General features: G+C 39.6%; 1 protein-coding gene across 2 annotated transcripts in view; it reads right to left on the reverse strand.

Annotated features, from left to right (window-relative positions):
• rtn1b (reticulon 1b) overlaps positions 1-13,019 on the reverse strand; it is a 39,381-nt gene extending 26,362 nt beyond the window's left edge. For both annotated transcript variants that reach the window (XM_030771382.1, XM_030771381.1), the window contains exon 1: positions 12,659-13,019. In XM_030771382.1, coding sequence (XP_030627242.1) covers positions 12,659-12,884 — 226 coding nt within the window. In that variant the 5' untranslated portion in view covers positions 12,885-13,019. The remainder of the gene's footprint in view (positions 1-12,658) is intronic.
• Between the last annotated feature and the right edge of the window lie 8,548 nt (positions 13,020-21,567).

Below are 21,567 nucleotides of genomic sequence, written 5' to 3' on the forward strand. Positions count from 1 at the left end.
TGCAGTACATCTCTATCCCTGTGATTTCTGCACTGTGGTTCTGAGTGACACACTGAGACATCAGCAGTTTTCTCACTGTCATGTTCTGTTGTCAAACACACGAATAAGCAAAGCGGTTACATGGATTACTGCTGTCATGATTAAGCAAAAACAATCCCTTTTTTGAATACACGAGAACATCTTATCAGTAATCAGTTTTCCTTTTAACAAAATCTCTTTGACCCCTGTTGTCAATGTATTTTCTCACTAGATGAATGCACCCCTTTAGAATGGACTGCTGAGTCAGAGATTTTATGAACGACTTTTGCGGTTTTAACATTGAGGAAGAATAAATAGCTGTTACCAAGGTGATTTTTTTATTGACATGTCAACATGATTGACAGCACGTGTCTTATCAACACTGTCCCCAAGAATAAACCGGACCGTGTGAGCAGAAAGAAAAAATGAACAGATGGGGAGAAAAAGAGAGGTGAGGAGACAGATGAAGGGTGAGTGGGAGAGTGAGAATGTGTATGTATGTGCACATGTGTGTGTGTGTGTGTGGGCATATACTCTAAGTGGACAGAAAAAGCCCACCTTTGTTATAAAATCTAATTGTAATAAGGACTGTCCCTCGTTTGTTCGTCTAGGAACAGTGAAACACAGAGGAACATCTCCATGTGCCTCTGCTAACATGCTTTAAAACCTGAGCACTTCCTTCCCATGGCAATGTTGTGTCACTGTAAGAAGCCAATCTTTGTGAATCAGTTTACTAACCCTCTTTGACTCTCTGTATGCGTGGCTGAACTGCTGTCTCTCTGCTGTCCTACATAGACCGGGTAAACCGGGACCTCTGGGACTCTATTTTTAAGCCTCAGAAACTGTGGATGGATCCAGTGTAATAGCATATGGAGACAGAGAAAGAGAGAGAGAGAAAGAGAGAGAGAGAGAGAGAGAGAGAGAGAGAGAGAGGGAGAGAAAGATGTAGAAGAAAAAGTGTCACTTGAAAAGGAAGTCCTTGATAATCCAAGACGATAATCGTACAGCGTCTTGGTCGCCCCATCTCCCAATCTCAGAGGCTACCGGTGGGTAGTATGATCACAAAAGCCCCAGGCACCAGATCCGAGATCAGAATTCCCCAAGTCCAGTCCTAACGACTCACAGGGTTATGTGGGCTATTTTTGGTATTGAAACACCAAATTCACCTAATTCAATTCATTAACTAACCTAACTGGCAGGCCTTTGGTGAAATGAGTCAGACGTGTTAGCACTGTGTCAAAAGAAACACATCAAATGCACAAGGCAATCAGGACTGAACATTTGGGAACACTGAATTGGAGAGCAGACTACATTAGACTGATTTGTGGGGAGGATCTGATTGTACAGCTCTTCTCTGGATTTCTGAATGAAGGTACACTGAAGGCATGATTCAGTTTTTTAGCTTTGAGCGCTTGCCAGAACCAAAATTCACGAAAGTTTGCCATCCAATTTCATGTCTCTTTTTATGTCTGAATACTAGGGGCCTTTTCTGGCCAACCATTTGTAAGCATGACAAGCACTATGTGGTCTCCTATGAACTAGTTTCTTTAAAAAGTGAATGAGATACAAGGCTAATTTTACCACAAAGCATGTATGCACCACAGAGTTCATGAAGGTTGAAGGGAGTCCACACATCATCTAGAGACTCCACATCATATCAAAAAGGTCAAACTGCTTGTATGTACAAGCTATGGTGAAGAGTGTGTGTGTGTGTGTGTGTGTGTGTGTGTTTAAAAATGAGTTCCAAGGACAGTAGAGTGGATTCATCTCTCTCTTGTCATTCCACACTCTTAAGCCCACATCCCAACCTTAGCATCAACCCACAGCGAGGGCCACATGAGTCATCCCCTGAGTGTCGGAGAGAGACGCTGACGTCAAATTTGGAAATACAACAGTATCCACTCGTTTTAGTCTTCATAGGAATAAAATATATGAGTATAAACTATAAACAGATATAATCAGCTCACATCACAACGGAAGGTCACATCTTTGGAAAAAACCCGGCATACAAATTGGGCCCTCCATGGTGTCAGTGGCGTGGCATGTCAGCAGAGCCATATTTCACATTAGAGGCCATTCACTAAATGTATATGACCATTCTCTAAGCTACATGTATACGTACATATGTAATATGTATTCTATGAGGATGATTGATCAGTGCTTACCGGCCAAATTAATGACTCAACTGGTTTGACCACTACAACCCTCTCAATCTACCAACTTCATGTTTGTCATTATTTCCACAGCAGATTCCATAACTATATTTTTTTCCCCTCATATATAATGAAATTGCAGTACATGAAAAGACACATTAGAACAATAAGTAATATCTATTGTGTGTATGTAAGGCCAGGTCTCTTGACTGTGGGCAATAACATAGTATTTGCAACAAGTGGCCATCATTTCTGAACACAACTGGGGAAAAAAGAAAAAAAAAGCTTTGACTCTCTACTCTGAAACATATCTGCCTCCATTAAGGAGCACTTGTAATGAACCACACATTTTGAAATTACAGAAAATAAACGTCTTTGATCGTAATAATCTTTTGAACTCCATCAGCCTCCCAGGCTGTTCCTCATGTGCTACAGTTATAGCACTCACATTAAAACACAAGGTGCTAAACTTGCTTTAGGCCATTTGTGCCTAAAAAAAAAAAAAAAAAAAAAGCCAGTTTGTCTGTATCAAGACTGTCTTCATTGGAAAAACCAAATGAGTGTCCATGCGGGTTAAAAAACCAAGCCCATCCAAGGGAAAATATCATTATCCCAGAGATGAGGATGCACTGCTAAGTCCAATTTAAAGTTGTATCAGTATTGGGGATTCTGGGGATCTGCTGAGGAGTACAGCAGTAATGCAGGTGACATTAGTACTCAGTATGGTCTGATGAGTGTGTAGGGAGATGATAATCTCTTGTAGGGAACAGTGAAAATACACTTTCACTGTGTGGGCTGTGTGTGGTAGATCCATCACATGGTTCAGATAACGGAGGTGACCTGATGCTAACAGCAGCTCACTGGCTCAGTGTGACAGACACAGAGGAAAACACGAGGCCCTCTCACTATATGACCCTCTCACTGTATGACCCTCTCACTGTATGACCCAAGAGAGATTATTTGATGGAACTTGACTTTCATGCATAACTCAGATATAACCTACACATACACAAAAAAGGAACAAAAAATAGATATTTATATAAGTGCACACACCCACATGCCTACACACCCACACAGTACATTTACACATACCATGGAGGCCTGTACATATGAACGACAGTATTGTATACTCCAGCTAACACAGACACTAAGGAATCAAAACATCTCCATAAAGAGCTATCTTGCACACACATTAGCAGAAGCTCTGTATGCCTGGTGCCTTGGCTTAGGGGTTGGCATAGCCATTGGCACTCATACAGGGCATTAGGTAAGAGTCAGTATTTAGCCAGGACGCCAACGCACTCCTGCTAATCGCTCCACCACTACAGTCTAAAGGACTTAGTGGGAATTAACAGCATTCAGGGCTTCAGTTAATGAGGGACTTTTAAGGGCTGAAGACTCACAGCCTATGGGTTCTCAATGTTAAGTAGTGTTAACTCATATGCTATTCTCTATAAGGTTTAAGCAGTTCAGTGTCAGTTAAGAGCTACCGAGACACTGTCGTTCATAAAATACCGAGAAGAGAAGAGAAGAGAAGAGAAGAGAAGAGAAGAGAAGAGAAGAGAAGAGAAGAGAAGAGAAGTGAAGTGTATGGGGCGACACAAGTAACAAATACCTCAGAGAAAGAACGGGAGGATGGAGGGCCGGGAAGGAACAGTGCCAGGATATCCATGACAGGTCATAGGTTAAGAGGAGTGCAGGAAGCCAAAGCGATAGTATGCTATTTTAGAGGAGTTTCAGGGGGGGGCAGATATAGGTTCTGTATTTTGAGTTTCTCCATGATGTGAAGGGAGGCATACACTATTCAGGAACAATGACAATAGAAGCATGTTAATAGAGTGAACACCCTTCACTCGACTGTGCTTTTCAGTGGAGTAATGGAGAATCACTGGACAATATATTTTAATTCTAAGAATGAGGCCATCACGCCGACCAACTGCATGATGACACAACTGATTTTGGCATAAGAGTCTTCCTCAAATCTTAGCCTCATATGATCCCAGCTTTTAACTAGGAATGCTAAATGCTAGCATCTTATTGCCATGGTAAAAAAAAAAAAAACATTGGACTGTTGCTTCAACTCCCCAGCCAATAAAAAACATATTCATCCCATTGATGTTCTGGGAAAATGTTTACTCAAGACTCCGCCCTTGGTGAATTGTTTTCTGAAAATGGAAGCCTCAGGTAAAGTATCAGGAAAATGACAGCATAACAGTTCCATCCCGTCACTCTAAGTTATTTTTGGACAGCGCCCTGTCTACTCTCACAGGAACACACACTGGGCAGGAGAAGGAGGAGGGGAGGGAGCTGCTCGGAAGAAAGAGAGAGAGAAAGAAACAGAAAGAGCAAGGCAGTGCCTTAGGTCATACAGTGGACCGAAGAAATGAATACAGCCTCAACGGGTGACTCCGCCACCCTCCAGCACATCTGCATGAAGTTGATCTGCTCATCCAGAGAATGTACAGCTCATTTAAAGAGGGACGGTTTGAGAGGATACAAAGACAACATGGTTAGGAAGGAATTGGTCTGACAGGGTCAGGGCAGTCTCAGCACCCGAGAGGACAGAACACCAGACTCAAACCACACTACCAGCCAGCAGGCCACGGGCCTCTGCACCTCTCTGCTGAAAGAAAGAACATATGTGTGGTTGTGTGTGCCAGTCTGGATTAGAGCGGATATAGGATGCAGGCAGCGGGGTCATGGGACGGCTAGGGGCAGATGTTTAAGTGACCCTGGGCTTTAAAATGGCATTGAAACCAATGGAGAAACAGGGAGGACAGTGAAAGCAGACAACAGACTGACAACCACTATACTCCAGAGAGAGGAAGATTTATCACAGCACTGATGCATGTTGAAGCGTCCTGCGCAAGCAAAAGCAATGACAAGGATTACATAACTGGCCACTGCTTTTTGTGAAAGTGAGAACATTTTTAGATGCTTAAGGTTTTTACCAATCAGGCTTATAGTGTCTTAAACATATTCTGTAAAACCTGAAACACACACGTCTAGGTATGACGGAGTGTTCACCTGTATTGACATGTTTACAAGACGATAAAGAGCAACAGAGCAAGGAAAACTGAGTACAATTTATACATTCATCCTCGCATTAATATCCCATAAAGAGATTTCTGACTATGACTCATCACTGCACAAACCCAGTAACGCCTTCACTATCTTCACTGTCCAAACCCTGTAACATCCACACAAACCTCACTGTCCAAACTCAGTAACTTCCTCATAAACCTCACTGCTCAAACTCAGTAACTTCCTCACAAACCTCACTGCCCATAACCAGTAACATCCTCACAAACCTCACTGCCCATGCACAGCAACATTCTCACAAACCTCACGGCCTATACCCTGTAACATCCTCACTGCACACAGTTGCCAAATGGACTCAAAGCCTAAAATACTTTTCCTTTGTAAAAAGATCTTTCATTTTTAAGCTGGACATGACAATGAAGATATATGGGAAATATTTGTCTCCAGTGACAGAGGTCAAACCCTGAGGACAGATGAGAGAGTTCAGATCAGAGTCTTTGTCCCTTCATACACTCCAGTTCCAGCTGAGACTTACAGTTTTTCAGGAGAACATAGCCTACAGTCCAACAAACTGCACTCTTCCTCTTTCTCTCAAACTGCAATGGCATTCTATCACTGTGGGAAAACATATGTTCAGACCCAGGGTTGATGCTAATCTGTCTGTATCTCACTGACATCAAAAACAAACAGATCGCAGTTTAACAAAATGATAGCGGTGGGTTTGAACTAATATCTTTTTTTATTATTATTATTTGCAGTTGAGAAAAAAATCTATTACATTCCATTCAAATCCAATAATTTACTTTCCATTTCCGACACTGAAGTCCTCTGTATTTTCAGGATCATTTCGCTTTCTTGTCCACACACTATTCAGTTCAGATTTTTGAGTTAGGGTTACGGTTTCTTTCTTCAAGAAATTCTGAAATTTTTTAGTCTAAATACTCTGTTCTCTGAGTGTGTGTGTGTGTGTGTGTGCGCGCGTGCCTCCATGAGCTAGCACGCGCATTTGTGCAAATATTTGTGTGAATGTTTCATCAGATTTAATCACAGAGGCCACATTCATTACCCATTCTGCGCTGTGAAAACAATGCAACCCAGTGGACCGAGGAAACTAATCACAAAATGTCTTCTCCGAATGCAGAGGCCTTTCTTGCAAACTGTTTAAGACAAGCACACAGGCGTAATGTCAGAGGTGGTTTCTGATTGCGGTGTTTTGTGAAGCTCCTGGGTTATCACCTGTGCAACAGCATGGCCTTTATCAAACAAAGGAAGTATGTCTTTGTAAATACAACAATGCTTACCTCTACAGGCATTTTTTTCAAGAGTGAGGGCATTGTTCAAATATGCAGCATGCTAATGGGATAGAATTCAAAAGCATTCTTCCCTCAGGAGGAGGGGGGGGGGGGGGGGGGGGGGGGGGGGGTTGGAGAGGGAGGGGCACCGAATTTGTTATCGCATATTGCGAAACAAATGTTGTTGCCGGTAAAAACTGCCAAGCGAAAGGAACTCTCCATCAACTCAGCAACTTTGTTTTTCCTCGGTGGTTCCTTAGACAAAGGCGAGGCTGTTTTATTTGTAGAGGCTGTTACTTCAGGGGGTAAAGCAGGAAGGAAACCAAACATGCTGCTTTACAGTGTTGCTTCAAAAGTTTTGTGATGTAGCTCTGGAAATGTCACATTTTTGCTCAAATCAAAACCAGTCCTTACTTTTCTAAAAAAAAAAAAAAAGGGGGGTTTACGTCAGGGCTGTTCAATGCATAGTCCGTGAGCACCCGATACCACAGATCTTCCACCCTCCTTTTACCTCTAACAGTCATGTGTGATGATGCTGTGGCCAAGCAATGCTAATTGTGCAACTGGCTACTAGCGATCAGGGAAAAAAGGACCGAATTTGAATCCGAGAGCCAGCATTCAACGCTCTTTGCTTTACACAAACTCTGTGTACTGATTCAAGAATTAGTGTATTTGGTAAATGTTCATGATCTGAAAGATCAAAAACATGTGAACCACAAAACTCATTCGTTTTAGTCAGCTAGGTATGTATAATAAGCTATGTGCATAATTGTAAACTAAGTTACTAAGCTGACAATCAGTGAGCCGACATGAGTAGAATGTTTGGGTAGCCCTCTCCTATATATCAGTTTGGTCTGACCTACACAGTGTTGATCTACGGCTAACCCAGCAGAAATCAGAGGAAATACTGGAACTTCCAATCGGTTTAGAGAAGGCCATCATGCTGTTATTAAGTGTTTTGTGATTCATCAGTGTCGTGTAAGAGGAAAGTTTCATATCACTGACGACATATGAATGTCCTTTAAAACCAAGACTTCCACAAGAACTGCAGAACTACATGCAAGGACCTACATGCACCAGCTGCCCGCTGGATTCAAACCAATAATACAACACGGGCTGATCCGCGAGATCATTAATGGGCGGTTAACAAGGAGGAAACATTTGCTCGAAAAGGACATGGACGGTCCTCTTAAGTTTTGCAAAAGACCACCTGGATGATCCTGTAGTCTGGGATAATGCTGTCTTTTAATCTTAATCTTATCTTTAATCTTATAAAAAGGTCTGAATTGATGAGTCTAAAATGTATTGCCAACCATCACAGTGACTTCAGCCCCACTATCAAGCATGACAGGAGTGTCATGGTTTTGGGTTGCTGTTCTCCTTATGGGCCTCAATATGACTCAACATAAATTCAGAATCATATCAAAATATCCTGGAGGAGAACATCAGGCCCCTGATTCTTGAGTTGGATTTGCACTAAAATTGTCTACTGCAGCAAGACAATGATCCTAAGTATATCATGAAGTCTACCAGTAAGTGGGTTAAGAGGAAGAACAAAATAACCAATTCCAAAGCAACAAATCTATGTTTATTTTTCATTAAGTCAAATTAACGTTAACCCAAAAAGTGTATAAGACTGGGTACACTAATCACTCATGTGTGGTTGAAACTAATATGGCTGAGAAATATTACTTACTAAACGTTACAAAATGTCTCTCTGCTGGATGTTTCTTTTCTCCTAAAATATGAGCAGAATTTGCATCGTACATTTAGCCTGTCCAGTCACGTTAACTATTCTCTCCTTTCATTCACTTGACGTCTCTTCATTCAGAATGTGTATTTCATTATCATTCCATTATTTCACACAGATGGGTTGGTTCTTTTATTATGTAGTGGAGTGACTGAGTGGAATCATTAGGTAGAAACACCAAAGGCATCACAGCTGAGGCCAAATTTGCAGAAACAGACTAAGCAGTATCTAGCTTTACCAAAGTAAATTCCTAATCCTTGAATGTGTTTCTATCCCCTTGATTTCTTAATCAGAGTTTAATGTCAAAAATGTGCTCCTTAAGCTGAAACTACTCCATTTATTAAAACGGTCATTTGTTCAATCATTTGCTACTGAGAAATTATATCAGCACAAGCTAAAAACTTGGCAAACAGCACAAGTCATTGATAGCTCCAGTGCTGTGGTGTGTTTTGTCTGAAATGTCCCAACAGAAAATAGAAACACTGATCATTCTTCTGTGACTACCTTTTTCTAACATGAAACACAATGCTCTTTTTCAACTTGACACTGCACAACAATACACAAAACATTTTGGTCCAGATTACAACCATTCATGGAGTAAATTGCATTCTAGATTTTACATTCAAAATGCAATTTACTCTAGCGCTAGTTTTAATCCCTGTCTTGGAAACCAGCCCTTGGTGCTTGGAATGTAATCTGCTACCAGACAGAAGTGTTCTCTATGGCTGGTGCTTCGGGCCAAGTCTTGCCATTCACTGAACAGTAATGCACAGAATCAGTTTGCTGGATTTCGCCTTGAGACCATCAACCACTTTCATTTGTCTGTGAATCTGTCAATCAAGCGGAGCTGACTAATACTGATAAATGCCAGTCATTACAGTCTCTCCACTTAAAGAATGAAACCAACAAAAAATCAGGATGAAAAAGACCTTTACATGTTGTTAATGTGTCAACATGCAGGAAAAAATAAAACACTTTCAGCTAGAGGTGAAAATTTTAAGTTCTCACTGATCATATCTACATCTGAGTTTCATCGAAGTATATCATCTTCTCAGCAAAGATTTTTCTATCCTCTAAACAAATGTCTTCTTTGCCAGACAAAGACAGCTCTTTCATGCAAGTGATAAAAAAACTGCCACATTCAGACATTCAAAATGTCTCATAGAAGATGAACTACACAAGGAAATTAATGTGCCTTAAAGTACAAATACCCTCTTTAACTGTAAGATCTTGTGCATCCAAAAGCCTATCCAGGCTTTAAGTGTGGAAAATGCTACAGCAGAAGAGGTCTAGTGACTCATATAAAGCATCAGCCTGTTACAGTCAGATGAAAACTATAATTGCTGGTCTGTGAACAACTGATCTAATCTGCAGAGAAGATAATCAAAGTGATTTGTGAAACTTCACGTTATGTCTCCATTCTAACAGCAGTGGTTACAGTTAAGAAGTCTATTTGTTTGATAATGCTTACCATTCCATTCTCAATTTCTGGATGGCCCACTATGATAAAGGTCCAATCAAATATCACTGTCATTGCCTCCCTCTTCAAAACCTTGGTTCAAGACCAAAAGTGAGGGTTAAAAAGCATCTCTACAAAAACGACTTAACTTAGGATTACTACTTACGATGTAGGCAAACTCTAAAATCGCATTTAAAAGTATCCTGAAAGATTCCAACTCAGCATGGAGAAAACAAGACTACTACAGCCTTTGCTTCAAACAAATAACAAAATACAAGACAATTATAAAGTAACCCACTTCTTTTTCCACTGACAATGCCCAGTATTCCTGCGTACATTTTGTCTGGAGCACAAAGACTCCTGCGTTTTCAAAGAATTAAAATGAGACGGCAGCTGTCGAAAAAATGAGACAGCTACACAGTGGGTTGTCTGAGATGGTGGCCTAGGAGAGAGCACAGAAAAGAGCTAGGGGCAGCATCAGTGAAAATGAAGAGAACTGAAACACAAATACAGAATGGCTTACTGAACAAGTGGCCTGTTGCCAGATATTGCTGCAGTATAGTGTAAAATTAAACATAAAAGGAAGCTGAATAATAAGTTTTGTAAAGGTTTGTTTGTGCTGTTAAATGTGGAACAGGGCTGTGGTTGGTTTGAGGTGCTTTTACCATTTTTTATTTTACTGTTTTTCCTCAACAGAAAGTACTATTTTGATTAATTTAAACTCTTTTTTATTATTATTAATTTAATTAATGGGAAGTATTAATATAACTTGTAAAAACTCAATTGCTTGTTGCTACTTAAAGTGATTATTTAATTTGAACCAAATATATAAACATTCTGTCAATAAATCTTACAATGGCACTCAAAATCAGAGACAGTGTTATGTAATTGTGTTGAGAATGCATTTTCCCTTACCATTCCCCTCTCTCTCTCTCTCTCTCTCTCTCTGACTAATGTGTGTGTTAGTGCCCACACCTCTGCAGCAGGTATGTGTATGTCGATGTTTTTGTCCTTTGTGACAGAGGCATGGTTGCAGAAGATAGCAATATGCTAATAACCTAAAATGAGTGAGCTTGTGTAGCTGTAACATGGGAACATCGAACAGAGGAAAATGTGATCATCAGTGAGGGTTTGAAAGAAAGTCAAATTTTATTCTTTAAATTCTTCCTTCCTTCTTTGGTGGTATCTCCCTCTTTACAAAAGGCTATCATTCGCTTACTTGCAGAAAAAAAAACCCCAAAACAAAACAAGTCATGACTTGGACTGGTCTGTCCTTCGGTTTCCAGCTCAATACAATGCAAGGGTTTCATTTTACACTGACATGAGCCAATATCAGATTTCACTGACTTTCAATTCCTTTAATGATCCGTGTAAACATACAGACTGGTCATGGTTGCCATCGCTTGGTCTGAAGGTCAGGTATTGATCCTCTTGCAGCAGATATATCAAACCTCTACACAAGTTACATTACAAAGTCACAGCTGAATTAAACTGCTGCATGTACCTTACCAAATAAAAGTAAAGCAAATAACAGAGATAAGAGACAATGTTTTATCTTTGAGGGCTGACCAGTTTTAAGGATCCTTGTGGGCGCCAAACACGCCATAACTTAGGCTTAGCCAAACAGGCTAACGAGCCTAATTATAAGGTTAACATCTAAAACGATTTACTGAAACATTAACATTCAGTAACCTGTCATTAGGCAGTAATTGGCTAGTCTATCTGATCATAGACGTTTACTGGTCATGCAGAATGAAATCTTTTGTTTGATGTTTAAAATGTAGAATTTTCCAGTAGCCATGTTTACAGCCTTCGTAATGAAAGCCAATTCACGGTATTTTTTTTAAACTGACTCAACTCCAGCTTCTGACTTAAAATAAATATTTGTCCAAGTACAAAATACCCAATCAAATAATGTTTAAATCTTTTTTAAACAAGCTAAACATAAATTACATTGGATGTACAAGACATCGTCATCGCTTTCAGTCACTTGTTCAGCGGATGTATACGTTTATTATTCCTTCTAATTGAAATGAGTGTGCAGTGTTTTTTGTGTTGTCCTCATACCGTGAATCAACCATAACACCAGAACAAAAGGCAGGAGAGCGGATGATAGGGAAAAGGGGAGTGAAGAGAATTGCTGCACGTGTAATCATTAGAAAAACCTTCCGTTCAAAAACTGGATAGAGATGTTTGTGCATTAGTGCTATTAAAACTTGCTGTAGCACTTCGGAAGACCTTGAAACAAACAGCCAATAGCACGGGTCCACGGGGATTGTATAAACAAACACAAGAAAACAATGCTCCGGACGATAAAGAGAAAGTCTGCTTTACTGCATACTCAAGCTTTAGCATACACAAATCAGGTGATGTAGGATATGGTGACACTCAAAACAAGACATTTACCTATATGATAAAATCATTACTTTGGTAATGCTGGAAACAGAGAAAGGTAGTACCTTAATTTATTGTTTCTACCTAGAACATGCAAGAGTACCAACTAAGAGTACCAACTCGAAGATTGTTACGAACACTTGCAACCTAACTCAGCTACCTAAACAGAATTACTGGTTGTGTCTGAATACTGTTCGCTCGGGCCTATAAATAGCTGACGCAGTTATGTACACGATGTATGTTGAGATAAAACACAAACATACTGCAAACCAGTCATTACGTGGCCTTATAAAGATTGTGTAGCCTTGCTGTGGCATGCTCGCTTGGATATCCCAGTGTTTTGTTGACTGGCTAACCCTGGTTTTGTTAGTTAACTAAATCAGATGTAACTAAAACAGACTTCGCCAAGTAGCCCTCTCCAAAAGAGACAGTGATTGGCCGAGGCCTTTCACTAGAAGTGAGTTAACTTTCAAGGTATGTAAGTTAACGGCGAAATATGATTTGAAAAAGAGTTGTAGCTGTGAGTTTCGCTATAGGTTGTACGCATTACCTGTAGATGCAGTTTCCATGACAACAGGGAGAGGTTGCCGGTTGCTTTCCGGATGGTGAAAGAGTTGTTTCTGATCACTCGTCTCGTCCTCCCAGTCTTTCAGCTGCTGCCCAACCTCCAAGTCGTCCATCTGACCCGTGGTGGTTCCAAAACGGTCAATCTTTTCGAAATCGTCCCCAAACCACCCGCCTTCCGAACCTGGTTTCTCGTTTGGCTTCACAGACATGTTTGCAGAGGGCTCGTCAATGTGCGATGCACCTCAAACAGATTTCGTCCGTAAAGATGCACACGCTGAAATACTAAACTATTCGAACCAAGCTGCTGTCACTACCACCAGTGGTTCCAGCGGCTCTGATCGAGCTCTCCCGTGAAGCCTCACGCCTGTGAAAATGGCTTGTTGAGTTGTGTTTCGACAGTGACGTCACCGTGTCTGAGGCTTCTGGTGGGCACGGATTTGGATGGAAAGATATGTTAGGTTAACTATTTGCGGTGTGGACGTTGAAAAACGTGTAACAAGAATTTGGATCGGTTTAAGGTGGAAAAAAAATATTGTAATTATACATTGTAATTATACCTCAAAGAAAACCGTAAGCCATATGTTGTAGTGACACAATAACACAAGTAACAACTCCATTTGGTTTATCAAGTAGTATGATCTACCTTCATCACAGCGGTTTTTACATTTATAAATATGGAAAATATAATCGTAGGTCATTAAAAGTGTACTTCAGTTAGGGTCCCGATGTTGTAAGAGTACTGACGCTAGGTAAATTACGAGCGTATTAGCTGGAAATGATGCCATCTAGTGATCACAACACAATCCTTCCCTCATGTTCCTCACCTTTACTTATCTGTCTAAAACTGTTGGAACCTCCAATGGAATATCAGGAGATATCTTTCTCTATTCCCTGCAAAAAGGTTTGGATCACATGAATTACACTATGATAATGTGTTACTGACCATCACAGACCGACAGACTCTGAACTTTCACTTTGGATCTTTCATCTAACATTGTCTGGACAGCTTTTTCCCTTATAAAGGACCTCTCATCCTCTGTCCATGTCAGTCAACAGAGGCGATATTTTGTAATAAACTTGGAGATGACACTCTCTGGTCGTATTATCATTGTTACTTCTTGATCGTCCAGTAGCGTTCTGGATGCAGCCTAATGTCAAATGCTAATCATAGAACGTCCCTAGAACAGACAGTGTGGCACCACCTTGTCTTATTCAAGGAAACATTTTGCCTTGTTTATAGACTGAGCCTGTGAAGTGATTTCAAACAAAATCTAGATTCAGGGACTCTGTCAGTCTGCCTGTCTCTCTCTCTCTGTGTGTAGAGAGTAATGGCCAAGATTAAAACAATCCATAAGCACACTGATTCTTACATATGAACTTGGTTATTAAATCAGTTACAAAACAGTATAATGGTGTAAAGCAAAGCTCAGTGGCAAGGCTGTTGATGTCAGCTGTAGATGAGAAGGAACTGGCACTCCAGAACAAGGAAAAACGAAAAGTCACAGTTTATTCATCACATTTTTCTACTTCTTTTACTTTCATCTTTGTTGTACTTTCAAGGTTACTCTACTGTATCTCTCATCATGTGTGGTATTTCCTCCTAGTTTCCTAAACAGACAGGGACACACTATGAAAAAAAATTCTCTTTACATATTGGCAGTCAGGTCTCTCTACAGCACCACTGCAGAATGGTTTCAGCACTATGACTGTGGACAGCGACACTGAACTGTACACACCTGTATCTAGCGACTGTGGTAAACTGCTCCTGGTAAAGAGCTGCTCCAACCTCCCAATCTCTTCAACATGCCAGTTGTGATAATGGCCTGCTCTTTCATTTCTTTCACTGACTTGATTTCAGTTGTATATAATTATTCCTCATTAATGAGAGACAAATGCCTATTGCCTGCAACTGGTTATCTTACCCCATCTTTTCTCAAACCCTCTCCTCCTATCTCCCTTTAAGCTGAATTATAGAACATGTTCTGGAGGATTCTTTTGCCTGGCCAATGATGAAAAGGCTTCTTTTTGATTTCTGAAGAATAATTTCAGTTTCATATGAACGTTTTTCAATTTCAATGACAGACAGATAAATTTCATCTATTTTTTCCCTGTTAATTGTCTCAGAAGGCTGATGACTGCTGAACTTTGCTCTGAGAACTGAGTGTCTTTGTTCTGATGCTGCATTTGCTGATATATTAGTGATACATGTGTTTGCCTCTCAACTTTTCATTTAAAAGGCTGATATTGCAGGGAATGAGGTCTTATGCCGGGGCAGCTTATCCTGATAAATGATGGCTACTGGTCTCAGTCAAGGTGTCTATTGAAATGAAGTTTGAGAATGGATTTTATGGTCTTGAGAAATCCAAACATATACACCCTGTAACCCAAATCTGCCACAAACCACCAGCAAAAAAATTTTAGTGCTTGGAATTTTCCATCGCGGGATTTTCCACATCCCCTGTGGGAGCAAATTGGGACAGTGTGGGACCTCACCGGTGGCCACCCTTAAATTAAGAGCTTTTAATGTAACGCACAAATGCAGCACCACGACATGCTGTAGTTTTACACAGCATTTGCCCACAGACAGAGATTAAAATATGTTCTGATAAAATACATGACAACGAGAATCTTCTAACAGACCAAGATATGCTGTGTTTTGACAACCACCAAATCTCATAAGACGATATGCCTGCAGAGAGTGCTGTTTGTATTTGTTTTTGTATGTCTTGCCTCGCTTGGATTTTGAGAACACACAGCTTGGCCCCTAGGGTCTCTAGAGTGTCACTGATAGTTGATAGTTGACTCTGTGTGTGCAGGAGTGTGAGAGAGAGGGGAAGAGGGATTATACGTATGTCAGAGGGAGAAGGAAAGGGTTTATGAGAGGGAGAGAAAATGTGTGTGTGCGTGTGTGTGTGTGTGTGTGTGTGTGTGTTGGAATATTTATTAAACGGTGTGGTGCAACCTTAGCAAAAAATGCAGCATGTAAATTATCTAACACAGGCAAAAATGGTTCAAGGACAAACAATCTTTCAGGACTTTCATATATTTGCTGGAGTTTTCTCTCTGTCTCAGTCGAGGAAAACCATGAACCCCAGAATTAATAAGCTCAACATAGGGCCTGTTACTGTACTGTTATCAGCTGACAAAGAGCAGCACATTTATGACAGAAACAAAATTGAATTCAGATTCAGTAATGAGTTCTGGTCGGATCCTTTCCATCCTTCCTAGATGGATTTGTGTATTAATTGTGTTTTTAAAACAGCAGTCTTGTCGAACACAGGTCAAAGTGGTCACTTTGAATGAGGGGCTGTGTGTGGTGGTGTCTGCTGTTGGCTATGGGGTTTTCTGAAGGTCAAGGCCTCTTTTCTGCTCTAGTTACTGCATGGAGAACAGTACACCAACTCAACTAATGTTGGACAAAAAAGAGCTTTAGGCTGATTGATGCAACATCAGAGGCAAAGTTCAAGAGCAAACTGCCTATACTTCAGCAGCACTGTGCTGGTATGTGAACTCATTTAGCAAAACAATACAGGCTGAGTGGCGACCAAGGCTGATTGCAAAGTCTGAGTCAATTTGGAAACACTGGTTTCAAAACAAGCGTCACTGCCCAAGAAAAGATTTGCTTAGACCATAATTCATTAGAATATGGATCATATTTGACATTTAATAGTGAAATAGTGTTTGAATGTTCTTCACAATTTGAAGTCTTTCTAGGCCATTAACGTTTTTGACCACTAGTTACAGGGCATCAAAACTTTTTTTTTTTAAACATTTCATTGATTTTTGTTCATTACTTTCCCCTCCACCCCTCCTGTCGGGACTTCTTATTCTTACAAATGAATGTTTTGTGCCCTACATACCATGACACCATTAACGCTGATATTTAAATCAGAAATGCACTGTCACTCATATGAATATTACATTTGAGATGATCGTACTATATTATTAGCCACAGAAAACAGGGCATGAAATAACTCTGAAAACTACGATTGATCATTGCTATGTCAAAGTGGGTCACAGTGGTGGACCACACACAGAGGACCCGTAGTGGAATAATGTAGTTACGACAGGGGTGGTTGTAGGCTATGACACAATAGTTTCCTTCTCGACTTTTATTCCCAGATCCACACAGCTGATCCATTTGGAGCTCATTGCAGATTACAGTCCAATATGAGTGATGACAGATTTGTGTTGGCTCCCAGGAGAGGTGTGCTGTAGGCAGGATTATCCACTTGACCCAGCAGACATAACCAGCATCTGTGACCAGTTTCAATTATGGCCTAATTTCAATGTTTTATCTGTGTGTGTGTGTGTGTGTGTGTGTGTGTGTGTGTGTAGTTCATATAACATTACAAAAGACTGAATTGAAAAAAATGATGCCATCTGTTTCGTAATTGTTTATGGTATATTAGATTACCTCACGCAGTGTTAAACACCGTCGTTCTTCAATGACTGGCAGCTGAAACAGTGACAGTAAAATTACTGAGTACTAAAAGAAACAGAGGAAACATGATATTCATTTAGTTTTTGTTGTCATATCATAGTAAGAGTCAGGCCAGTTTACTGAACTGCAAGAATATCAGAGAATTGTTTTTGCTATCTTTAAACAGGGCATGTAACTACCAGAGATGTCCATTAGATGTCCCTCCCACACTAAATTTCCCGTTGTAATAGCCCAGTAAGAGTCTCTACTAAAGAAACCAAGCTGTAATCACATACTGTGGATTTGAGGTTCTCTTTAACATGTAAATAAAACATAAATGTTCATGAATGGATATGTATAACTTTAGTTTTAGGTTTATTACAAAGTAATATACTTTAAACAGACTCAGCATTTATATTACAACCTGTATTCATGGAAGAACAGCACAACTGGTTGTGCTTTTTAATTTAAAATTAAGGCTCCCTTCATCTGCAATTATAAAAGACATCCCCACCCCCTACATACGCACACGCACAGACTCACACACACACACACACACGTAAAACTCAGTGTGTATTGAACCCCCCTGGCCTAACTTACACTTAATGACTAAGTGCATGTTCATTTCCAAGTATTAGCGCAAATGAGCTGCTGATGGAATCCCTGCCGTGTATACACAGGCCCCCTCTGATTCGCCAGCAGCGCTGATTATGCAAAAGCACAGGGACAGCATCCAGAGTTGATGACCAATGAGGTGGGAGGAACTTGAATTTATTCATGTAAGCATGATTACATGCATAGTGGCATTGAGCTGTGTTTATGTGTGTCCCTGGGCCGCCTTTTTATCTGCTTCTTCAAATGTCATTTGTCATTTGCATAAAGACTATGAATAGTTCATCAGTGGAAGCTGGGCACTCCCTCTCTCCCCATCTTTCTGTTATTCAGTTTCCCTCCTGTGTTTAAAATATGGATAATAGTGATCACTTTAATGGAATTCAGTGCGGCAGGTCATGTTTACATCAGTATCAGTTGGAATGGGGTGGGGAGGGGGTGTATTTTTTGACTGCATAATTTCCATTTCATTGTAAGAGAAAAATTCCAAACCCTGCCTTAACATTAATATAGGGCCACCAAATCTTGCTGTAACCTGTTTTAAACTCTATGTCCTTAGCTATTTTGTTCATACAGAATCTCCAGTAACTGTACAGTTTTCAGTTTTGCTTCAAAATACTCTCCCACAATATCATACTCCTTACATTTTAAAGCTAACTCAAATACAGATGACTCATTCAAATAAGGATGATTTTGGAGTGGAGAAATGTGAATGAGCTGAAAAGACATCTATTTGACTCATTTTATTTTCATTGAGCTATCTTTGAAATGACTTTAATGCTGTAAATGTTCATTTAATGTTCATCGCTAAGAGTTGGATTATTGTTAAAAGTGGATTTGATCGTGAGTTTGAATTTCAGTTACACCTTTGACCTTAGCCCTGCTGAAAACATATTCAGTGTATTTTCACATTAATTGTTTTTTTTATTATTAAATGTCTTTCTAACAATATATAGTTTAAGCCCCCCCCCACGCCTCTTTCTCTCTCTCTCTCTCTCTCTCTCTCTCTCTCTCTCGATATCTATTGCTGTCTCTCAATTTGAGCCCTGTTCCAGTTATTCAGAGAAAAAGTTTGTGCTGTATTTTCTCCTCTTTATGTCTTCTCCATTGTCACCGACTCCATACACACTCTACTGCACAATCCAATATCTCTGAGAATCAGAGCTAAAGGAGAGAGAACAATGACAAGGGCTTCACATTTTCAAAGAACACATTTTCTGAGATTGATTATGTCCTCTTCTGTACACTATCAACAATTCAAGTTACTTTTTCATTGCAGCCTAGATTACAGTATTTCTTTTATGATGTCTTCAGCCTTTAAATGTAGAGCTTAAAAAGTCACCATCCCATCAGTTATCCTTAGCATGTGCAGGGGCTAATCCATAAGCGCACTGATTCTTAAATATGAACATGGTTATTAATTCAGTTTCAGAATAGTGTAATGGTGTTAAGCTCAGTGACAAGGCCATCTTCATACACGATGCACTGAATGATCCAGTGTTTCTGAGGACCAGAGTGAAAGATGAGGAGCTGGCATTAAAAAAAAAGAGTTTATTTGAGAGTTTATTTTTGCCAACCAGTTTCACTGAAATTACAGGTCTTTGAACACTTTCAGATGTGGAGAAAATGAAAAACGTGCAGCCAAGGATGTGCAGCCATAAATGAAATACTGAAGAGGGAGGAGAGACTCTTTTTTTGTCAAACATAGAAGAGCCTAGGCTGAAAAATGTACTGTACAGGCTCTGCAGATGATTGTTGATATATTGAATAGTATATTACAGTTCCCCTGAATGCCCAAATCCTACATTATTGTAATTGGCTGATCTGAAGGATGGACAAATGAATACATTTGATGACTCAGTGTTTGTAGGATATTGATTTTCTTCTATAGGGAATGATCATGAGGTAAATGGTGGCTTCTTTTCCAGATTGTTCCAGAACTGAAACTGACTTAGGGTTTGGGTAAATTCCAGTCATCATACAGAAAAAAGCAAAAGCAAAACTTTAAAGTCCTTCTCACATATGGCTATTGTTCAATCAGTGATTCAATTTATGAGCACAACGGATTCATATATACTTGACCATACAGACTTCCAATGAAGAATCTATATTTCTCAAGGTTTATTTTCAAAATGCTGTAGATTTTTCATGGGTTGAAGCACACTGGTCCAGAAAATCTCCAACCTATTTGTCAAAGCTGTGTCACAAAGAAGCAGTCATCACTGCATAGGAGGTCTGACATGACTAGAGGTCTGCAATTTTCTTAACACTCCTTCTTACTTGCTGGGAGAACGAAAGAAAGAAAGAAAGAAAGAAAGAAAGAAAGAAAGAGAGAAAGAAAGAAAGAAAGAAAGAAAGAAAGAAAGAAAGAAAGAAAGAAAGAAAAATGAGAGTTGTTCACTTCTGTACATATGTATTAGAAGACAAACAACCACAGATTCTAAAGCAGCAAATACACAGAAGAACAAAGACCTCAATTCTGTCAGCCAAATATTACAATATATTTTTCATTTGGTAAATTCAACAAAAAACAAATGTCAGTGAGGAGTATGGTCAATATTGATAATCCCTTATGTCTTTAGACCTGTAATCATTGTGCAGAATTAAGGATACAGGGAAAGACTGTAGGAAATTACTTAGGGATAAGGTGGAATATGATCAGATGCATTTTACATATCCCATATAGTGCTTACAACACACAGGCACCGATGTTCATTTAGCCAGTGTCCTCACAGCACCACAACAATAAGAGCTTAAAAGTCTGCTTTTGTTTTTGTGTTGACATGCACTGTATTAGAAAGATCTGGAACATGGGTCAGGACATGTAAGGCTTGAATTCTAGGACACTAATCTCTAATCTTAAGAGGGGTTAGCTTTGCATTATTAGCAACACACTTTAAAATGATTGTTATTTTCCTGCCGTTGTTCAGCTATGGAAAATGAACGGCTAAGACGGGGAAAAACACACTTGTATTTAGTGATGACATTATTTGTTCCGTGCAAAACAACAAATAAACCAAAACAAAACAAAAAAAAAACAACCTAACAATACTTCTGATTAAATGCTAATGCCGGTTTATACCCTCAAATTGAGCAATTGTTTATCACAAAGTCACAAAAAAGAAGAACAACTTGTGTGTTTTATCCTTACTTTACATAAAAACAGCACACTAGAGACTTGCAGCAACAATTTATGCATACTTATTATGCAAATATGTTGACAAAGGTCATTTAATTATCCACTGCATGTGAGAGTTTCTATATTATTTGGAGAGGAAAAATTGCATTATTTATGCTGATTTGATTGAGAGGTTTCTTAGAAATAAAGCAGCCGTATATCTTGAAGAAAGGAGGCAAAAAAAAATCTGTTGTCTTTGAAAGGTGGCAAGAAGAGAAACAAAAAGGAAAAAAGAAAAGAGGAAGACAGCATAACAAACAAAGCAACGAGTCCAAGCGCCCTTCACATGTGACATGGTGAGAGTGTTTCATTTGTGTGATTTTAATGCATGCAAGTGTAGGAATTTCTTATTGAAGTAAAACAGTGTGCCATAAAAACTTCAATTTGGCGAATGTGATTCTGAGGACAGAGGGTCAGGAACAGGCCAGCGGTTTACAAGGTCAAGTAAAGGACAAAGCACTTAACTTGAATATCCATATGTAACAGAGCACTATATAGGACAAGAGGTTTCATATGTTCACTTGTTGCATGATTCATGTGACAATGTAGTGGATAAATAAAAAATGTATTTTTAATATATATTCACGCTACCAAGATCAGCTTATTATTGAATAATGATTCAGTATGAATAATTGTGTTGTTGATCATTCTGTTTGTTGTTTGTGTACTGTTATGTAGT

The sequence above is a fragment of the Chanos chanos genome, chromosome 4, assembly GCF_902362185.1.
Source record: "Chanos chanos chromosome 4, fChaCha1.1, whole genome shotgun sequence".
NCBI classification, from domain to species: domain Eukaryota; kingdom Metazoa; phylum Chordata; class Actinopteri; order Gonorynchiformes; family Chanidae; genus Chanos; species Chanos chanos.